Source organism: Artibeus jamaicensis, unplaced genomic scaffold (genome assembly GCF_021234435.1).
Source record: "Artibeus jamaicensis isolate MK-2021 breed Jamaican fruit bat unplaced genomic scaffold, CSHL_Jam_final contig_471, whole genome shotgun sequence".
In the NCBI taxonomy this organism is placed as follows: Eukaryota; Metazoa; Chordata; class Mammalia; order Chiroptera; family Phyllostomidae; genus Artibeus; species Artibeus jamaicensis.
In genome coordinates this window covers 1291532-1312148 of record NW_026521850.1, presented here as the reverse complement: position 1 = coordinate 1312148, position 20617 = coordinate 1291532, and the positions used below count along the sequence as shown (strand labels likewise).

The following is a 20617-nucleotide window of genomic DNA, read 5'->3' as shown; positions in this document are numbered from 1 at the left end:
GGCGGAGCCCTCCCGCTGTGCTGCGGGTCCGAGCGTTTTCCCGAGAGGGTTTTGTGCCGCCGCTCGTGTCCTTTCGCTGCTGCCGTTGCCGTTCGCGTTTTTACTCCCAGCGACCGATGCAGTGGCTTTTAAATAATTTACTACCGTCTGGGCCCGCTGTCGGCGTCCGCCGACCCAACTCTGCGAGCCCTCACCGTGGCTCCGCCCTTTTCCTGACTGCAGTTGTATTCAAACGGACTCCCCAGCGCCACTAAGCAAAATGACGCCGCGGGCGCCCCGGAGCCCAGGCGCACGCGCGTGCGATTCCTTCTTCACGAGGACGCGGGACGTTTCCGGGCGCGGGCCCGCTGCCCGACCGCGCGCCAGTGTCGGCGCGTCCCCGGGCACGTGCAGGACGCCTGGGCGCGGAGCGTGGTCCCTGTGCCGGCCGCAGGGCGGGCCCTTCCGGAAGCCCATGCTCTCGATCTTTACGAAATACACTTCTGAGTGTCTCGTGGGCTAAAAAGGAGCCCACGATACAGATTTTAAAATAGTTTAAATGCGATAGAACTACAACATATCAAAAGCGTGGGCTGCAATTAAAGTCATGCGGGGCGGGCGGGGCGGGGAACTGATAGCCTTACATGCCTATCTTAGAAAAGTAGGAAGGTTAAAAATTTCAGAGGTAAACATTCACCTCCAGACGTCAGGGGTGAACAACAGCAAAAATTAACCTAAGCACATGTACTAAGGATGAGGGAAGAAATGAAGTAAAAAATACAAAAAAAAAAAAAGATCGAGAGACTAATAAAAGTAGTAAACCCCTGATGAAAAAAACAAACCGAAAGTGCACAAAAGTGACACGAAGGGTTACAGAGCCGGCACCTTCCAGCAATTCACCAAAGCGACCGACACGAAGGGAAGGTCACTAAGGCGACCTACATGTTCTCCAGGCTTGAGAAACGGAGGCGCGCCTTTGGCCACCTTCTTGCGCGTCTGCAGAGCAGGCGGCGTTGCAGACAACCCGGGAATGGGCGCCGCTGGAAAAGGACCGCGCCCGGAGGACGCTCCCCGGACAAGCCTGGAAGAGTCTGCGGGGGCACCTCCAGCCTGGGGGGCACTGCTGTGCACCGACCAGTGAAGAGCGAGGTTCCTGCCCAGCGCACCGGGGTGCGCACTGAGCCGGCCAAGCGCTCTGGGAGCCGAGACGGCCTCCCGAAGCGCCCGTCTTTGCTGCGCCCAGAGATGCGCAGCAGAAAAGCTGCTGGAGCCCATTCGCTGTGCATTCACGGCATTGATGAGCCTGAAAAAATAAAGGGCCTCTGTACTGATATATTTTTTTAAAAAGAATTAAAGAGGGCTTACAACAGAAGCTGCACACGTTAAAAAGGTAATAAAATAATGCCGTCCACAGCCTGATGTCAATACGTCTGTACATTTTGCTAAGTGGACCGATGCCTAGAAGAATACAGTGTATCCACACGGGCACGGGAAGGAAGAGGCAGCTTGACCCGTGCAGCTAAAGAAATGGACCCGCCACCCGAAACCTTCGGCCGAAGCCAAGAAGCACCGACCCCGAAGCGCCGATGACTCGCCAGGGCAGGACCGTCGGTGGCTCCTCTCGCTCGGCGACGTCGACGCGAGAGCCCCTAAGGAGGCTGCGGGCCGCAGACACGCACGAAGGCGCGGTCAGGCCGGGCGGCTCCAGACTCCGCTGGCCCGCTCCTCCCCAGCAGCAGCCACCGAAGGGAAAGAGCACGCGGCCTCTGTGTTGAGTTCTGTGCGACTCTCACGGTGGAGAAACACTTCTCAGAAGGCAAGGAACGAGGCTCAGATTTGCTTGCCCTGTCCAGGCAGCCTCAGTTGGTTAGAGAGCCGTCTGGATACACCAAGAGTGTGGGTTCCATCCTGGTCAGGTCACAGGTCACATACAAGAACCAACCACTGAATGCCGTATTTTGCGGTGTATAATGAGCACTGTTTTGTCCAAATTTTTTGAGGGGAAAATAAAGGTGCGCATTATACATGGATAGTACTAATTCTGTATCTATATAAATGCTTTTAATTCTTTCATTTATGCTTATGTGTAAAAAGTATAACTCCAGAAAGCAATAACCATATCCGTATGGATAATAATACCCTGGGATACAATCATCAGGTTTGTTTCTAAATATAAATAAATGAAAAACTGAATTAACCCCTGGCTGGTGTGGCTCAGCTGATGATTGAGCGGGGGCCTGCAAAACAAACCGTCACTGGTTCGATTCCCAGTCAGGGCACATGCCTGGGTTGTAGGCCAGGTCCCCAGTAGGGGGCTTGTAAGAGGCAACCACACATTGATGTTTCTCTCCCTCTCTTTCCTCCTCCTTTCTCCTCTCTAAAGAATAAATACATAGCCCTGGCTGGTGTAGCTCAGTGGATTGAGCACGGGCCTGTGAACCAGAGGATTGTGGTTCGATTCCCAGTCAGGGCACATGCCTGGGTTGTGGAACGCACGAAAGGCAACCGTACATTGATGTTTCTCTCCCTCTCTCCTTCCTTTCCCCTCTAAAGATAAATAAGTAAAATCTTTAAAAAATCTTAAAAAAAAATAAAGATTTACTTATTAAAAAAGATATTTCTTTAAACTGAAAAGAATATAAAAAGCAAAGCGTGGAACATGAGTCCAGTCTCCTGGAGGAGAAAGTCAGTGTGAGGGCTGTCCCTCTGGCCCGACTCATCCAAGCTGCAGTGAAACATGCAGGGGCACCAGGGCCACAGGGCCCAGGGCCACAGGGCCCACGGACACGGGCCTCCCCCCCATGCATGGCACCCGCACTGCCACGTGTGTGGTGGGTGTGGGGCGGGGGAGAGGGAGCGGAGGTCTCACCGCTCCGTCCCAGGGCCACGCAGGCATCGCTGAGGGGAAGCCTGACCCCGAGCCCACACGCTGCCTGAAGCGGGTGGGCGGTAGACCTAAGTGAGAACAGAGAAACAACCGCAACTTAGCAAGATAGCAGAATAGGACATCTTCGTGACTTTGGGGTAGAAAGGTTTTCGGAAACTGGTCACGAATAAACCCTAACATTAACAGTGCGTGTGTTCCTGAAAGTGCGCATCGATTCCTGTGGCGGGTGTGTTCACGGCTCTGATAGGGCTGGACATGTGCCCTGGAATCGACCGCTACACAAGGGGCTCGGGGTTGGGAGCCAGGTGGGTCGCTGTCGCAGGGAGGGAGAGGTCAGCAAGCAGGGGAGGGGCCCGAAGGGTCCATGTGGGGGTGGCTCAGAGCTGGAGACTTCGGGATAAGCCCGTGTTTAGCTTTCAGAGAGGAATGTTGCTAGACATCTGCAGGTCCCCAGGTTGTGTACACACGTGAACTTCCCGCATCTGTGGCCGGCGAGGGCCGGCGAGCGAGGACGCCCCCGTAGCCAGGGGCCCGCCTGCTGCTGCAACCTCGCTTCCGATATTCTCCACCTGAAGGACGTGACGCTCCCGGGAGAAATAGCTGGAGCCAGGACTGGGCAAGGGACGCGCACACTGGGCCCGGAGCCCCTAGTCATGCGGGCAAGTAAGGGCGCGCCCCCGTAGCAAACAAAAAATAGCCCAAAGTGGGAGCCACAGAGAATTTTCGTATCTGCGCCACCGTCGTGTGATTCCAGACCGTGTGCATCAGCCCCAGGGGGCCCCGCACCATCCGCCCTCCCGCTCCCGCCACCCCAGGCCCGGCCACACACTCACCTGTCTTGGCCCTCCGGGACACGTCTGTTCTGGACGGTTCACACGCACGGAGGCAGTCACGCCACTCACAGAGTTCCCTTCTTTTCCTCGGTGCCGCGAGCCTGTCTTTCTGCGCGTTGTCGCGGGTGCTGGTGTTCATCCCTCAGGGAGACACGCGGGGGGGGGCCGACCCTCTTCACTGCGAGTCAGCGCAGGGCTCCGGCGTCAGGCGCATTTGACCCTTGCACAGCCTTCCCCACCGTCATCTCCAGAACTTTCCATCTTTCGAGTTGGACTCTGCGCCCAGGGGACAGCGCTCCCCACCGGCCCCTCCTCCCAGCTCCGGGCAACCGCCATTCCGCTCCCTGTCTCTGCAGGTTCCTGATTCCCGACACTTCCTGGAAGTGGAGTGGCCAACGACACCACCTTCGGTGTCTTGCTTTTCTCACTTAGCACAGTGATTTGGAAAGTCCACGTTGTGCCCTGGCCGGCGTGGCTCAGTGGGTTCAGTGGGTTCGGGTCCGGGCACCTACCTACCTACCTAGGTTGCGGGTTTGGTCTCCAATCAGTGTGCGCACGGGAAGCAGCAGATGCGCGCTTCTCTCTCACATCGATGTGTCTCTCCCTCCCTTCCTCTCTCTCTAATCCTCGGGTGAGGATTAAAACAGTTCACTCCGTTGCCTGCATCAGAACTGCACTCCTTTCTAGGTCCGAGTCACGTCCTCTGATGGACCTCGCTCCCCTCCGTCCGTCGCCCATCGGCAGACACTCGGACCACGCCCACCTGTCGGCTAATGTGACCGGCACCGCCAGTGGGGACACGGGCAGCAGGGAGCGTGACCAGCTCTGTGGGGTAGAAAGGCCACTCCCTCGTGGGGGGGGGGCTGCAGGGGCCGAGTGGGGAAGAGACTAGAAGGACGCAGCCACTGCTGGCCCTGGGGCCCAGCCACCTACCCGCCAGAGCGCCTGTCCCAGGACCCCCGGGACCCCCAGGACCCCGGGAACCCCCAGGACCAGGCGCCGCCCCGCTGAGAGGAGGAGGGACGCTCTCCTGCCTGCGGCGGGGCTTTGACGGGCGCCCGCCCCGGCGCCGAGTCCCTTCCATCAGCGACCCCGTGGGCCCCTTGCCCCGGGGCGGCAGCGGGTTTCACAAAACCCGCTTCCACAGACACTGCTCACGGGGGGACGCCCCACGCAGACCAGCAGGGCAGCAGCCACGAGTCACGTGTGGCTTCCGGGCTCTTCTGTGTGGCTTCCCCGACTGGGGAGCCGGATTTTTAATTGTATTTAATTTTAATTAACTCAACGTTTGACACTCGATTCGGTGTTTGGCAAACTTTTAAGCACACTCGAATCCACTTGGGCGGACCGACGGGCTTGGTCTGCGGCCGGTTCTGTGACATCTACACGCAGATCGGGCGTTGCTGACGAGCGCCGGTGCCCCGGCCGGCGGGTGCGTGAGCGACACACGCACCGCGGGGTGCCCCCTCCCCCCTCCGAGAGCGGAATGGGAAGCGTCTCCTCCGTAAGCATCTGGGCGGGTGGCAGGGTGCGGCAGTGGTATTTCAGGTCACGTAAAACGGGCTGTCAGAAGAGACCCCACTCCCAGTGAGTTTTATTGGGCCGCAAGCAGGAGTGGAGGACTTACCGGTTCCCTACCACAGGAGTGAGCCCTGGCGCCGGGCTGAGTGAAGGGGGCCAGACCCACGGCCCCCTGGTCTGCAATTCCATTGGTGGGAATGTCCAGAACCAGCAGATCCATGGAGACGGAAGGAAGCCCCGGGTGGGCAGGGTGCAGGGCTGCCGGGTGCAGGGCTGAGGCCTGGGCCGCAGGGTCGGCAGACGCCTCCCCTCGGCTGAGCTGACCCTTCCCCCGCCGAGGGCCCGGGAGGCCGGCTCCCTGCGGGGCCCCAGGGCAGTGCGAAATACGGGGAGGGCCGGGTGCCCGCTCTCCCTGGCTCTTTCATGGCACTGACTGGTGAGCTGCCTGTCTCAGCGAGAGCCCACGCTGCCGCCGCCCGCATCCCAGCTCTGGGGCCTGCCACGGAAGCGTTTGGTGGCACCGGTGCCCCTGGTCACCCCTCGGGTCCCCTGACTCACAGCCAGCCACACAGGGTGGGGCCTGCCCCGTGGCCGGCCGGGACCTGCACCTCCACCCCTCGCCGTGGACCCCTAGACCCGGCCTCAAAGCCCTACCTGCCCGCAGACCGACAGAGCCCCCGAGCCCCCCCCACACCCCTAGAGCCTGGGGTGTGTGACCTGACGTCAAGGGAGCCTCTCAGGACAGATGGAACTGTCCCCGCACAGCCCCGAGGAGGGGCCTGGACCAGGGCCCTGCGGCAGTGCGAGGCCAAGGTCCCTATCTGGGGTCGAAACCGGGCCTGCGGCCTCTGCCTCGTCTGAAAGTTGAAGCAACGAGCTGTGCAAAGTGCGTATTTTCGTCTCTTCCAAAAAAAATGTGAAAAGCCTGCACCCCACAACCCAGTGGGGGCGGGAAGGTCATTCTCCCCAGGAGACAGTGGTGGCTAACCTGCAGTCACAGCTGGAGGTGGCCACAGCTGCAGTTACAGCCTGGGGGACCATTCCTTCCCCCAGGCACATCAGAGCGGGGGAAACCTTGACCTCCCCTTGCCCCAGAGCAGAGCTGTGCCCAGTCAGTAGTTCTGGCCCAAGGATGTGTGTGTGGTGGTGGTGGAGGGATGTGGGGGGTGGAACCTGGGTGGCCCCTACCTTCTTAGGAGGCCCCCGGGGGAGCCGGGCTGTGGAATGAGACACCGGGACTTGGCCCGGTTGATGAGAGGCTCTGAGCCCTTGGGGCGGCTGGGGAAGCCCCGGCCTGGCGGCCTGGGAGGCCTGTGCGGGCGGAAAGGGTTTCCGTGTTCGGAGAGGCCTGGAGTCTCCAGCCCACCAACCGCTCTGAGCGTGGGAGGGCGCACGATTTCCAGTCCAGAGAACCTTCAGTGCTCCGGGGTCCGGCTCCCGCAGCTGAGCACGAGCCCCTGGGAGCCCAGGAGGCCTGGGCGGTGGGCTCCAACGGCCGACCGCCCGGGCTGCCTCTGCGGCTCTGCGCACCTTCACCTGCCAAACAGTGCTGGCCTCCCGCCCTCCGGGGCGGCCGTGCGCTCGGTGCAGAACCTGGAGCGGAGACACGCGCAAAGTGGGAGTTCCTGCTCGGGCAAGCGGGGAAGCGGGTCACCCAGCCTCTGGGTCCTACCTCCCTCACAAGGTCTCTTCTCTGGGACCCCCATGGACCCCGCAGCCGCCAGGCTTCCCAGAGCTTGAGGCCGCGTGGCTGCACTTCCACGCCCTTCCCGCCTCAGCGTGGGACTCGGGTGGGTGCCTCCGCTCCAGCGGTGGGGGGTGAGCGTGCTCATGCCGGCGTCTTCGCGTTCTTCTGCTGAGTCACTATAAGGTGTTGCAGCGTTTTCCCTCCTCCCGGTCACCTCCCCCCGCCCCAGTCAAGGGGCCCCAGGAAGTTCCAGGCGTGGAAACCCCTGTCGGCGGAAGCATTTGGGGGCTCGCGTGGGTGCTGGAGCCTGGCCCCTTCCGGACGAGAGCAGCTGGACCACGCCCGGCCAACGGGGGAGGGGCGCAGAGAGGCCGCCGCCTCGCCCTCCAGGAACCGGAGCGGCCGCTCCATCCGACCCGATCCGACTGCTGGTAGAATAAAATGGGCCCGAAGTGACGACAAGCCGCACTGAATGTGAATCTCCTGTATGGCGATGTTACACGTTCACGCTTGCTGTTCAAGTAGCCTCGAACCTTGTTAAACGACGGGGCAAATCGATCAATAGGCCATACGGCTGGCTTCTTACACCTCGGAGCCGGTGGAAAGCGTTTCTGCGGAGGAAGCCTCCGGTGCTGCAGTCCTGGTTGCCCGGCTTCCTTGACTGAAAGGTAGCGGGTTCGATTCCCAGTCAGGGGACACCCTGGGGTTGTGGTCCAGGTCCCCAGTAGGGGGCGCCTGAGAGGCAGTCACACACTGATGTTCCTCTCCCTCTTTCTTTCTCCCTCCCTTCTCCTCTCTAAAAATAAATATAATAATAAAAAAGAAAATGAAACACTGGGACTCCGGGGAGTGTTGTGGTGGGCTCAGGACCACGCAGTGGGAGGCCCGGGTCTCTGGCTCCACTGTTCGGGCGAAGCTGGGCAGTGGCCCCGAGAAAGGTGCAGCCAGGCGCCGACAGTGTCCTGCACGCCCGCCAGGGGGCAGCAGACGACCGTCTGCGCCGCGGCTGCCTCGGCCGGTGTCCCGGCCCCAGGCTCAGCATCTGGGTTTGCTCTCCGCCCAGCAGGAAGGCCCAGGGAGGTGCGGACAGAGGCCCCTTTCTTGTCGGCGGAGTCGCCTGTGGAAGAGAGACACAGGCACTTACGGGGCACCGCGCGTAGGGCGCCCCGATTGCGAGGCTGGGTTCGTGCCTCAGCAGGGGTTCTGACCCGGTGGCCGCGCTCCGTCCCGCAGGGGAGGAGGGAGCGCCGCCAGGGGAAGGTGCCTTTGCTGGGCTGGCCGGACGGAGGCCGGAGGCGCTGGGGTTCAGGCCCTGTCCCCCCTTCGCGACGTCCCAGGGCTGCAAGGCAGGCAGACTCCCAGCCGCTCGGCGGCAGGTTCCTTCCGGAGCACCTTACCGCGGTGCCACACCCGTTCCCTCCGAGGAAGGGCGCTGGACCGGAGTGGGGAGCTCACCGGTCGCTGGGCCTGCGTTCACCCCTGCTTGCCTGCAGGCCCGGTGTGCCCTCCCCGCCTCTCCGCCGCCCCACGCTTCCTCCTCCGTTTGCGAAGGGCCCAGCCTGGCTCTCCGCAGAGGCCGGTTCCCAGAACAGAGGGCCCCAGGGACCCTTGAGATCAGGTGGGGGTGTCCCACTGCTCTGGTTCCTGCGCCAGGAATGCCAATGGAGGAGGCGACTGGGCCGTCCTGGTTGCAGCCCGGGGCTGCCCCAGCTAGCACAGGTACAGGGGCCAACCACGCGTGTCCAGGGCGGGTGGCGCCTCTGAGACGCGTGACCCCACACCTGCACCCCGCGGCTGCACGCGGCTCAGAGAAGGGCCCAGACTTGTCGGGTGCGGCCCGGTCCGTCAGCGGGGAGGACCCCGCGCTCCTGGCAGCTGAGCCAGAACCCACACAATTTCTCTGCCAGATGGGCTCTTTATGTCCTTGAAGTCCCCCCCCACCCCCCACCGCGGTCACAGGCGGGCTGCCGGGAACACTGCCCGCCCCCCGGGGCGTGGCCCAGGAACGGGTTCAGGGCAGGGTCAGGAGACCCCGCAGCCAGCGCCGAGGCGGCGCGGCACAGGGCAGGGTCTGGCCTGGATTCCTTCCCTCTCTCCCAGTTACTTATCTCACACTTCCCAGCCCGGACCCCAGGGTCTGCCCTCGGGGCAGCTGTGAGTGGCCAGAGTGGCCTCTGGGTCGGACCGCAGGGGATTCCCTGCCTCTGTGCAGGGTCGGGAGGGGCGCTTCCTGCCTGTCCCAGGCCAGGAAGGAGGATGGGAACGGGGCTCCGGGCGCGTCCCCGGTCCGGGCACCTCCGGCCTCGAGTTATCCCGCGGGGGCCGCCTGATGAGCCAAGGGGGCGCGAGAGGCCTCGGTCAGGTCGGTGGCCCCTTCTGAGCCTGAAGGGCCGTGAGGAAGCGCCCGGCGTGACAGGGGCGACCTATTGATCGTCGGGAGCCGTACGAGGAAGGGACGCCCAGACGGCGACCGGCGGTCACCCCGTTGGCGAGGCCTCGTGCCCCAGGCGCAGAGGTCCCCAAAGTCCGGGGTCCGCTAGCGGCGAGCCCGCGGGCTCCGAGACCCCGCCCTCCGCAACTTTTGCGGGTGGCAGCGGGGCAGGAAGTGGAGCGGGGGCGGGGGCGGCGCCTGGGTCGCGGGGAGGTGCCCGGCCAGCGCCCCGCCCCCGCCCCGCCCCGCCGTGGCCGCGCCCCCCGCGCCCCCGCGCCCCGAGTGCCCGGGAGCCGCGGAGCCGCCGAGTCGGAGCTCGGAGCGCGGAGCCCGCGGGCGGGGCGAACAAAGCGGCGGCGGCGACGAGGACGGCCCAGGCCCGGGACGCGCGGAGCGAGCGACCCGCCGGGCCTTTGTCTCGGGAGGGGCAGGAACCGCGGCGGCCACCGGCGCTCCGCGCGCAGAATGCGGCGCCCGGCGGCGCTGATCCCGGAGCGCTGCGGCGGCGGACGGCGCGGAGCCCGGCGCGGGGCCCAGGCGGACTCGCGTGTGTGAACCGGGGACCCGGCGCGCTGCCCGGCGCCCACAGGGCGGCCGCACGTGGGCGGGAGCGGCGGCCCGCAAGGAGCCCGAGGAGGAAGAGGAGGGACGCGCCGCGGCGCCCGGGCACCCGGGCGGCCCGCGCGAAGCCCCGCCCCGGCCGCGGAGCCCGGCGCGGCCGGGCGGGATGCCCCGCGGCCGCCGCACTTCGGCCCCAGCGCGGCGCTGAGCGGCCGGCCCGGCGGGCGCCATGGAGCAGTGGCGGCAGTGCGGCCGCTGGCTCATCGACTGCAAGGTCCTGCCGCCCAACCACCGCGTCGTGTGGCCCTCGGCCGTGGTCTTCGACCTGGCGCAGGCGCTGCGGGACGGCGTGCTGCTCTGCCAGCTCCTGCACAACCTGTCCCCCGGCTCCATCGACCTGAAGGACATCAACTTCCGGCCGCAGATGTCCCAGGTGAGGGGCGCGCGCGCGGGCGGGCAGGGGGCGCGCCCCGGGCCTCGGAGCCTGCTCCTGCGAGGGGCGACCCCCGGAGGCGCGAAGTGGACCGAAGCTCCTCGAGCGGAGGGAGCGCCTCCGCCGCCCGCGGGCCCTGCCTGGGTACGGGGAGACTCCAGCCCGGGTGGGGCATCCTCTGCCGCGGCCCGCGCCCCCCGGCCACGGGCCCTGCGAGCGTCCCGTCCGGTCCCGGGGAGCCCGCCGCTCCCGGAGCCTCGGCCGGCGTCGCGCGGTCCGGCTCGGTGCTGGTGGCGGACGCTCGGGAGGCCGAGCAGGCGCGGCGGGGGTCGGGGCGGGGCCCGAGGGGCCGGCCGGGCGGGAGCGAGCGGCTGCTGGGCGGAGGGGGGTGGGTGGGCCCGGGGCGCCGCCCCCTCGCCGACCTCCCCCTCCTCCGGGACCGCGGAGGCCGGAGCCACTCCGGCCCCCACGGCCGCGCAACTTGGTGCGAAGGGAACCTCCGGTCGCTCCCGCAGCTGCAGCCAACGGGGTCCCCTCCAGTGTGGTCTTTGTCGTGGCCGAGCGCGTGTGGCCGCCGGCAGTCAGGAAAATGTCTGCGGCCGGCGGCGATGCCTCGCTCGGCACTGCAGAGGGAACTTGGCTGGGACTTAGGCAGAATCGAGGCTTTCGTCCTGCCCTCTCTGGGGCTGTGGAACCTCCGCCCCAACGAGCTTAGCGCGGCCCCAGAAGCCGGGCTGCCAGCCCGGGTCCGGCCAGCACTGCCCCAGACCACTTCCCCTGTGGGTCCTGCAGCCCCGTCCTCCAGGGCGAGGACAGATCCATGGGGACAAGGGCCATTCACTGTGGGACATCGAGAAGGGGGCTGGAGTGAGTCACTGCTTTTCCAGGCTGGGCTTCCTGGCCTCTGCCCTTTAGCTGTGACCCTGTTTCCAAGGAGATGGGGGTACCCTCCGGGCCAGGGAGGAGGGAGCCCAGGGGCCTGGCTGCCCTGTCACTCAGGAGTCATAACCCCAGACTAAGGAGGTGGACTATCCGGTGAGGGGCCCCCTGGTCTCTTGCCTGCGGCCAGGCCCCAGGGCACCACTGAGGCCAGCACCCTCTGTAGGCCTTCTCAGGGCTAAGTGGCCCCGGGTCCCTGGAGCCGGGGCCTGGATGCAGACTGCTGTCATGGGCCCAGCCCCCTCCTCTGCCATCCCCATCCGTCCCCTGGAGAGACTGGAGAAGGAGGGCTGCCCAGGCTCGCTGGCTCTTGGCGGGTTTTCCTCCAACTGGCAGGGCTACCGGGGCACGGGGCGCAGGGCACAGCCTGGCCTGGGTGGGTGACGTAGCAGGGGCTGGGGCTGGCAGGACCCCAGGCTCTGGAGCTGCCCCTCTGTAGCTGTGGGTCTGGCAGGATGGGGCAGGAGGTGGAGCTGGCTGTGGCAGGTGGCCCCCTCAGCCTCCAGGCCAGAAGTGCAGAGGCATCCCAGGGTCTCCGGAGCCACCGGTGGGCAGCGTCACTGGCAGCCTCAGCCCCTTGGAGCCCCCATCCCAGCGACCCTCCCCCTGTGAGGGGTGTTAAGGGGTCTGGGTGGTAGGATAACTAGGTGAGCGGGTGTTGGTGTGTCTTTGTGGCCACATGTCTGATTGAGACCTGGTGCACCGCTGCCCGCGTCAGTGACCCCTTTGGGGCCTCAATTTTCCAGTCCGTGCGATGGGCGGTAGCGGAAGCCACCTAACAGCTGCTTTGGGGCGTCTCAGTGAGGGAGGCGAAGGGGTCCCTGCCCCCGTGCCAAGTCAACCGCAGCAGTTCCACGGGACGGTGACGTGGACGCAGGTCGGTGTGGTCCCTCCTCGGAGGAGGGGTGAGGCCCGTCTCCCAGACCTGGCATGTCACGGCGGGCGGGGCTGGTCACCCCGTCCTCCTGTGGCTGTGGCAGGTGCAGGGACGGCTCCGGGAGCCCCCGGCGTGGGGCCGGGCGTTCCACGTGGCTCCACCGGTGTGTTCTCAATGAAAGAGGCCATTGTCTTCCTCAGGAAGGGCCGCGTGGCTCTGGGGCTGGACCTGTGCAGCTGCCCTTTGTCACCCGGGGGTGAGGTCTATGTTCTCTGCGCCTTTGGTGGTGGGATCAGAGGAGAAGTCTTGCCTGCCTTTTGTTGTTGCTCCTGCACCGGAGCTGGGAGGGATCCTGGAGGGCGTGCCGCCCCGGGTCCTGCGTGAGGCCACTGAAGCCCCGAGAGGCCCAGTGACTTGCTCCAGGTCACGCCAGCGATGAAGGGGCAGAGCAGAAACGTGCACTGAGGTCTCCCTCCCTGGGCTGCCTCATCGTGCCGCAGTTTCTCGCACCCCCTCGGCTGCCTGCTGCCTTCCCGGTGCGTGGTCCTGGGCCCGGGCTCGGGCCGTCCCAGCGTGGGTCTGTCCCTACCGGACGGGTGGGTGGGGAGTGCGGCCAGCTTCCCGTGGGGACCTGGGCGCTGTGCCGGCGGGTCCGTCTCAGGCCCCTTCCGTCTCCCGGCTGCTGTGCCACCCGGGGCCCGTCCTGCTCCAAGGCTTGCACGGTTTCCCCCCTTTTCAGAGTGGCTCGCTGGCTTCTCACCATGATGCCGCTTTTTGTCAAAAGGTAGCATTTGGGGTGCCCTCCTCTCTGAGTTGATCTCAGCTGGGGTATTGGCCCTAAAGGAGCTCAATAGCCATGTGCTCTTATGGAGCACCTGCTGTGTACAGAGCCAGGCCCCGAGGTGTAATAGACAGATCCAAGTTGCCTGTTTGCTGCACTTTCCTGGAGCGGGCAGGGTGTGCTTTGTGCTCAAAATGCCCGGAGGCCACCTTGGGTTTTAATTAAACTCAATTGGGGTGGCCACAGTCTGCTGGTCCTGGGAGGAGATCGTGAGTGGCTGGAGCAGCCTTGGCGGTGGGGTCCTGTGGCCGCCAATGCCGGCAGACAGCCCCAGCACCTGACTGCAGTCCAGACCTTCAGGGCGCCTCTGCGCGCCTCTGCCCGCCTCGTGCCCACACGGCAGGCAGGCGTCCCCCCAAGGGCGGCCGTAGGGACACTGCACAGACGGGCCTGGGACCCCGGGTACTGCCCCCCGCAGTCCCTCACCATGTGGGAGCCGTGCTCTGGCCGGTTAGCCTGTGAGTGAGGGATGCCAAGCCCCCAGGGGGGCCGTCTGGTCCCTCCAGACGGGTTCTGCGCCTCCGGGTCCCGCAGGGCCTGCCATCCCTGGGTCCCTTTGCACTTCAATTGCTTTGTTCCTTTGAGCCCAGGGGGCTGGGGCCGGCCGGGTGCAGCGGGTGCAGCGGCCACGCCGGGTGTGGAGAGGTGCTGTCGACTGGAAGAGGAGGTGTCGGGAGAGTTGCCAGGGCTCTGTGGGCCCCAGGCCGAGGTGTGTGACCCCCTGGGAGGCCGGCAGCAGGGACCGGAGGCAGATTCCTGTGGGGACCCGGGAGCCTTGTCTAGTCTTTCAGGCAGATTTTGTTTTTTTAAGTTTTGGAAATGTCTTAGACTTAAGCCGTAAGTGCACAGGACTCTTTCTTGACCCACGTGGGGGTAAGTGGGGGTGGGGGGGGCTTGGTCGGTGCCCTAGACCCTGCGTGTCTCCTGGGACGAGCACTCTCCCGATGCAGCAGCGGTGGCCGCGCCCGCAAGCCGCTCGGGTCTCGGGACGTGTCCTGCACAGCAGAGGGCCCGCCGGAGGCCCGCACACCCTCTCCAGCCTCTCCTGGGTGCTCGTGGCCTTGTGCTTGGCCCGGGGCAGCATGTCCCTGCACTTGAGCTTTTGCAACTGTAGGGGTTACGGCAGCTCGATGCTGCGTCTTCCTGGCACCTCGTCTCCAGTTCATCCCACCTCTGGGGAGGCCGACTTCTCGCGCTCGGTGGAGGCGGTGTTTGCCGGACGAGCCCACCGGGAAGTCAGTCGCTCTGTCCCCTTTCAGATCACGCATGTTCTCCAGACATTTCTCTGCGAAAACGGAAATATCCAGCCCCGCCCCCACCTGGTGTGGGTCTTGGTAGCCTATCGACTCCCAGGATGAGTGGCCATGGCCATCACTGTTCGTAGGGACGCAAGGCCGTCTCAGGGCCGACTAGTGGCCTCTGCGTCAGGCCGGCCTCTGCGCGGCTTCACTGGGGCCCCTCGTTTCTGAGCCCTGCCCCCCTTTCCGGCACCAAAGGCCCTGGCGCTCCTCTGTGCCCAGGCCAGCAGCCGGCCTTGCTCCCCGTGGCTCTGGCTCCACGGGCGCGGGGTCCGTGGAAGCTGAGACCCGGGCCAGCGTGCGTGCTGCATGCCGCCCCTCTGCCCGGCGTGCACGTGTCTGTGAGCGCGTGCAGACGTCTGCGGGCTGTGTGTGTGCGGACACGGGCGTGTCAGTCCCTATCCAGAGCTGGGCTGCTGGTGGACAGGTGAGGGTCGTGTCTGTGGCGTGAAACTGCTGGTTGTCGAATTAAAAAAGTAGGAATGGGTATGCAACGTTAGTTTTAACAGTAACGTTCCTTATTTTCCCCGGGTGCTTTCCGCCGGGGGTGCAAACCAGATCGTCGGGGGTGGAGAAAGGGGTCCTTTCAGCGCGGAAAGCGTGGAGACGCTCAGGCGCAGGACACACCTGGGGTGTTCTGTTCCACGCGGAGTGGGGGCTGCTGGGGAGGGACACCTGGAAAAGCTCCCGGGGGGGATAATGAGGAGAGGCGCTGGTTTCCTGGATGTTAGCATTTCCGCAGGGTGCTGTGTGCGCCCGCAGTCAGGTCCTGGGGAGCGGGGCTGGGGCGGGGGCAGGGGAGGGAGGCCGATGGGCCAGGGGTCTTGGCTTCAGCGTGGACCGGACCGGCTGTGTGGGCCAGCGTCCCCAGGACGGGGCTCAAGGTCCCAGGTTGAGGGGCGGCCCTGGGCACCCACATGGAGGGAGTTGGTGGGGCGGTGAGTGCATTGTGACCCCAGAAACCCGGCTGAGGCCCGGGCCACCCCAGTGAACCCGAGAAGGACGCTGTGGACATGGTGGGGAGGCTGTGGTACGACAGTGGCCCAGGCCCTGGACAGGGAGCCTCAGTGCTGGGCCAGAGCCCGGGGTTGGGGCAGAGTCCGCTGGGCATCTGACAAGGGCAGTAGCCCCGCGAAGCCCCCACCCTGGGTCCTCACTTGAGCCCTTTCTTGCTCTGTGGCCCAGGCGACCAGGGCTGTGCCTGCCCCGGAGAACACTCCCCGCTCCTTCCAAACAGGCGTGGGTGGGGTCCGTTGTTCTGGCTGTAGCTGCCCGAGTTCCGGGGGTGAGACACCCGGCACCAGGCAGTGCTGGGAGGTGGCGGGTGTCCAGCCCTGCGCCCTGCAGCTGAGGCTCCACCAGCGGACCCCCCTCCTCTGCCCTTGAACCCAGCCTTGCCTCCTTCCCTAAGGTGACTCAGGACACCTGCGGTGGGGGGCCTCTCTCTGCAGCTTCCTCCCCAGGAGCCCCTGGGCCCGACGGACAGGAGGGACAGGAGAGGAGAGCGGTCTCGGGGTTCACTGTCCCCGCCCGCAGGGCTGTGCTGGTGCTCAGAAGCCCTTGCTTGGATCCCTGGGGGTAGGGTGGCTGCAGAGGGCTTCAAGGAGGAGGTGACACTTGAGCTGGCCTTGAAAACTGGGTGCCGGTAGCTGCTGCAGGGCGGGGCTCTGGGCGAGGGGCTCTCACTCTGCCCTCCCCCCCCCGTGTTCGAGCTCCCTGCACACGCCGTCCGGGGAGGGCTGTCCCCACATTGGGCAGCGCTGGTCCCACCCCAGGGCCTGGAGCCCTGTGAGGCATCTTGTTGGGTGCAGCCCTGGGCCCTCGCAGCCCTGGGCCCTCGGGGCCTGCTTCCGCGTCCACGGAGTGGGGCTCCGACCCGGGATGGAGGGGTACAGAGGTGCCCAGAGCTCTCAGCCCGGCGTGGGGATGTGATAGGTGCCCAGCGGACAGTTGACCGCTCGGCCCCCTCCCCCTCCACGGGCATCGTCCTCTCCCGGGACACACTGGCTCTGGCATTTGGGCTCTCGGACGCCTGGGCTGTGGCTCTTCCCTGTGGATGCGCCACCCCTAACCTGCACCACGAAACCGGGCAGGAGAGAAGGAGGTGCAGGGAGCGTGTTCGGGCGCTGGCACCCCGCACGTGGGTGGGAGGAGCCCTGAGGCCAGAGAGGCTTCGTGCCCAGCCAGGGCGGCCCCCCAGCCTGGACCGGCCCCCTCTTCAGTGTCCTGTACCTGCGACAACTGTCCTGGTTTCTGAAAGGAGAGCGAAGAGCAGACGTGGGGGGCCGCAGAGGGAGGCAGGTGGGGCCGTGGGCGCCTGAACCGCCCGCCCGCCAGGCGGCGGGAAGTCTGCTGCTTACCCCGAGCTTGTGCTCTGGGGGTGGGTGTCAGTCTATGTAGCCTGTGTAAGGATTCAGCTGATTATTCCTGACACGCCTGCTCCTTGTCCTTTGCCCCTGTGCCGAGCAGTAGGTGTGGTAAAAATAATGAATTTCAGACCACGGATGCTTCTGTGGGTTCGCTTCGTGTTTTCAGTTTCGAAGGCGGTGCACACCTCTGGTGCCCGGCGAGGTGGCCGGACTGGCGGGAGCACAGCGGCCCCCTGTCCCCCGTGCGGTTCCCCATGCCCTCCCCCGGGCTCTGGGGCCTCTGGGCCTTTCCATGGTCAGGGCCCCCCCCCCCAAGTCTCCCGAGGTCCCTGCTGCCGTCTGTCCTGTGCTGTCAGGGGACTTCGGAGAGTGCAGCTGCCACCGCCTCCCGGGCACCTCCAACAAGTCCACTGCTCCGCCCAGCGCTTTGCAGTCCGGACAGGCGTCTCCTCCGCTTCTGGCGCTTCTTAGGGAGGGGTGTCTGCCCACGGTGCCGCCCAGGAGCTGCCGCTGTCCCCGGGACCTGTGGGCTTCCTGCCGCGTCTTTGGGAGGATCTGGTTCCTGACGTTGGCTGATGACGAGTTGCCGCCGAAACCTCCCCGTCCCGAGTGAGTGCAGGCCACAGACAGCAGAGTGCTCTGGGTCTGGCCTGTCGCTGCCCCAGGCTCTGAGGCCTGCTGCCCAGCCGCAGGGTGGCATCTCCATTCTGGGACGAGGTGTCCGTGTGACAAATCCGAATGGACTCCGGGGTCAGGAGGCCAGGCTGGGTCTGCCACCCGCACTGTCTGGTGCCACCCGCCCCCACTGGTGGTGGCCGTTTCCTTTGGGGTGGGAACTGGGTGGGAGGCCAGAGGGTCTCCCCTCACCCAGCAGAGTGGCTCCGGCCCTCAGCCTTGCTTCCGCTTGGCCACCTGCTGGCCCTGGTGACCGGTGGGCAGCGACCTGGGGCTGCCTGCCAGGGCGGCGGGCAGTGGACTCGGCCAGGACAGTTTCTCGTTGGCTAGTGCTGGGCCCTCTCTGAGGTGCCTGGGGTGCACGGAGCCTGCGCCCGGCTGCTCCCGGGCGTCCTGGCGCCGCTGAAATGGGCTCAGTTAGTCACAGCACTGGGGGCTCTTGGCCACGGGCCTGGTCCCGGCAAAGCGAAGCCCCGGGGGTGGGGGTCCTTGTCACCCACTTGACAGCTTTGGAAACTGAGGCTGGGAGAGCCCAGGGGGTGTCGGAGCCCCAGGCGGAGATGCAGGCGCCGTCTCTGGCCTGGGGGTGGTGGGTGCCGGGAGGTGGCCTGTGTGTCTGTGGGCACACTTCCATCGCTGGTTTCTGGGCTGGCAGCCACTCTCTTTTCTTAATTTGTGTGTGATACAGTTTTTTTTTCTCAGAAGAGGGAAGATAGAATTTTTGCACACCACTCCCTTCTCATGCAAATAAACCCGGGAGAAGCAGGCCGCCATCTCCCCGGGCGTGGTTCGTGGCGATTTCGCTGCTCGGGCAAAACAGCTGTCAGCCGGCCCGTGGCTCAGGGAGAGCGGGGCTGCAGGTGCAGCGGGACACTCGGGCGGCAGCCGCGGCTCATCGCTGGAGCCTTGGTTCGCCGGGCAGACCCAGCCTGTGGGGAGGGCCCTGGGCACCCAGGGGCCACGCTGCCACCCCTGGGGCGGGGGGCCAGAGCCCGGAGCATTTGCCCCTGGTCCCTCAGACCCCTGAGGACAGCAAGGATTCTCTTGGTTGAGGCGGGGCCAGATGCCGGCGGTGGGCCCCCAAAATCACTGCCCGCCAGGTGCCCCCCCACCCCTCGGGCTGGGTCCGCAGGCTCGGGCTGGACCAGGGCCAGGGCTCAGGGGAGGAGCCCCTGTCTCCACAGGCCCCAGGCACCCAGGGTCCCTGCAACCGGGACCGCCCTGCCGTGGTGGTCAGGAGCTGGGGGGGCCTCATGTACCCCCGAACAGGCCTCTCTGCCCACTTCCAAATCTCAGTTGGCTCCTCTGCACAGCGGGCCCCAGGTGACGGGCACTTTGCACCGCAGCTCCTGGCGCCTCGGGTGCTGGTGCAGCTTCCCAGCCGTCCGTTTGGAGGCTGCTGCTTTATGGGGAAGAGGCACTTCCGGACCAGCTTCTTTCTTTCTTTTTTTTAGATTTTATTTACATATTTGTAGACAGAGGGGAAGGGAGGGAGAGAGGAAGAGAAACATTGATGTGTGGTTGCCTCTCCTGCGCCCCCACCTTGGGACACGGCCCGCAACCCAGACCTGGGCCCTGACTGGGAATTGAACTGGCAACCCTTTAGTCTGCAGGCTGACAGTCCCCGGAGCCACTCCGGCCAGGGCTGGGTCCTGGTGTGGGTTGCGTGCCCAGGCACAGGTGGGCTCCTGAGGCGGGGAACTCCTGGCCTCAGGGCCGCTCTGGCCGTAGCCGGATCTGGGGTGAGGGCGCTGCCCCTTTTCTCAAGGGCCTGCCTGCCCTGCTGCCTTTTGGAGCTGCCTTTCAGGTCAGCCCGGCCTCTCTCCCCAGCTCTCCCTGCAGCGCCCACAGCTCAGCCAGGCCTCAGGGCTCTTGGGGAGCAGCAGCTGTGCAGGCCAGGGGAACGTGGGGGGGCCTGGCAACTCCTCTGAGGGGCCCAGAGTCGGGGGGGGCAGTGGAGGGGCCGTCACTTCTCATGGAGGTGACAGGAGGTCGGAACACAACTTTCGGGTGGGCAGGGTGGTGGGCGGCTGGGGTGCTTCACCCTGCGGCTGGAGAGAGGGCGAAGGGACTGGATGTGGCCGCAGGAAGCTCCACGCGGCTGCACTGCCGGGAGTGGATGGGGGCCGGCCTGGAGCCGAGGAGTCCCAGGGGGCTGGGGAGGATGCGGGAGGCGGGGGAGGACGCAGTCACTGGCAGGAAAACTGATCAGGCCTGCTGGGGGGGAGGGGACTGAGGGGAAGGGAGGGGAATGCCAGGCTCCAGGAGCACACAGAGGCCGGGCAGGGCCAGCATTCCACGGCACACGGGCCGCGTGCCCCGGGGTGGGCCCGGGCAGTGGGGTGGGTGGGGGCGGCCCGTCCAGATTCAGGTCCCAGGATGCGAGTCCGCCCTTGGCCGAGGGCCCAGGGAAGGCCCCAGCACGGCCCCAGCCGTCCGTCCGAAATCTGCCCACCGCACTGGGGGACGTTGAGCCCAGCCCCACAGTGTCCTCTGCCTGGCTCTGGGCTTCCTGCTTCTTTTCCGGTCGGCGCGTGGACTGCGTCGCTGTCCTGCAGGCCTGGGGGCCGGTGCTGGCCCGGGTCCCGGAGAGAAACCCCGTGTGTTAGCGTGGACGTTGCTCCGACTTCCTCCTCCCTCGGCTTTTATTTTCTCTCCCGAGCCTCCGGAAGCTCCCGTGCCGTCCAAAGGCAGTGACCAGTGCACACCTCCGCGCCCGGCCCCACAGGGCCCATGGTCTGGATCCAGCCCTTGGGGCAGAGGGGTTGACCTCAGCCCCAACGTGCAGTTCGCCTCTGCAGGGACCCAGGGAGCTGCCGAAAACCCCGCAGGACTCGCGTGTGGTTTCCCAGCGGTGCCTGCCTGCGGGAAGAGTGTTTTTTTTTGTTTTTACGAAGGGCGCTGTGTCCGATTGATTGCTCTGCTCCGCCTTATTGCTGTTGACCCGGGGACATGGGGACGCTTCAACCTGAATCTGCTGTGCCGGTGCACTGTTGGGGGTGACTGGCCGCCACCTCGGCTTCCCGGCGACTTCTCCGCGGGGAGCGTGACACTCGGTGGCCGCACAGGGGCCCTCTTCCTGTCACCCCCTCTGGGTTTCGCAGGGTCACCAGGCCCTTTGTTCCCCGGTTCCCAGGTGGGTCATTTTTCACGTTCCAACTTCCTGACGTCAGGTGGGTCTTGGAGCATTGAAATCAGGGCCCATCGCAGTTCCTCGGGCCAGTGTTTTTCCCGGTGACACCGACTGACACTTGTGACTGTGCCTGGCAGTGTCGTGAAATGTCGC

At 65.4% G+C, this 20617-nt stretch overlaps 1 protein-coding gene across 3 annotated transcripts in view; it reads left to right on the top strand.

Moving 5' to 3' along the window:
* Positions 1 to 9648: 9648 nt before the first annotated feature.
* VAV2 (vav guanine nucleotide exchange factor 2) overlaps positions 9649 to 20617 on the top strand; it is a 91498-nt gene continuing 80529 nt past the window's right edge. For 2 of the 3 annotated variants that reach the window (XR_008392114.1, XM_037127659.2), the window contains exon 1: positions 9649 to 10332. Coding sequence is in view for 2 of the 3 variants with exons in the window: in XM_037127659.2 (XP_036983554.2) it covers positions 10129 to 10332 (204 nt within the window). In the remaining variant the exon portion in view is untranslated. The remainder of the gene's footprint in view (positions 10333 to 20617) is intronic. The other variant, XM_053667698.1, reaches the window with a different exon arrangement.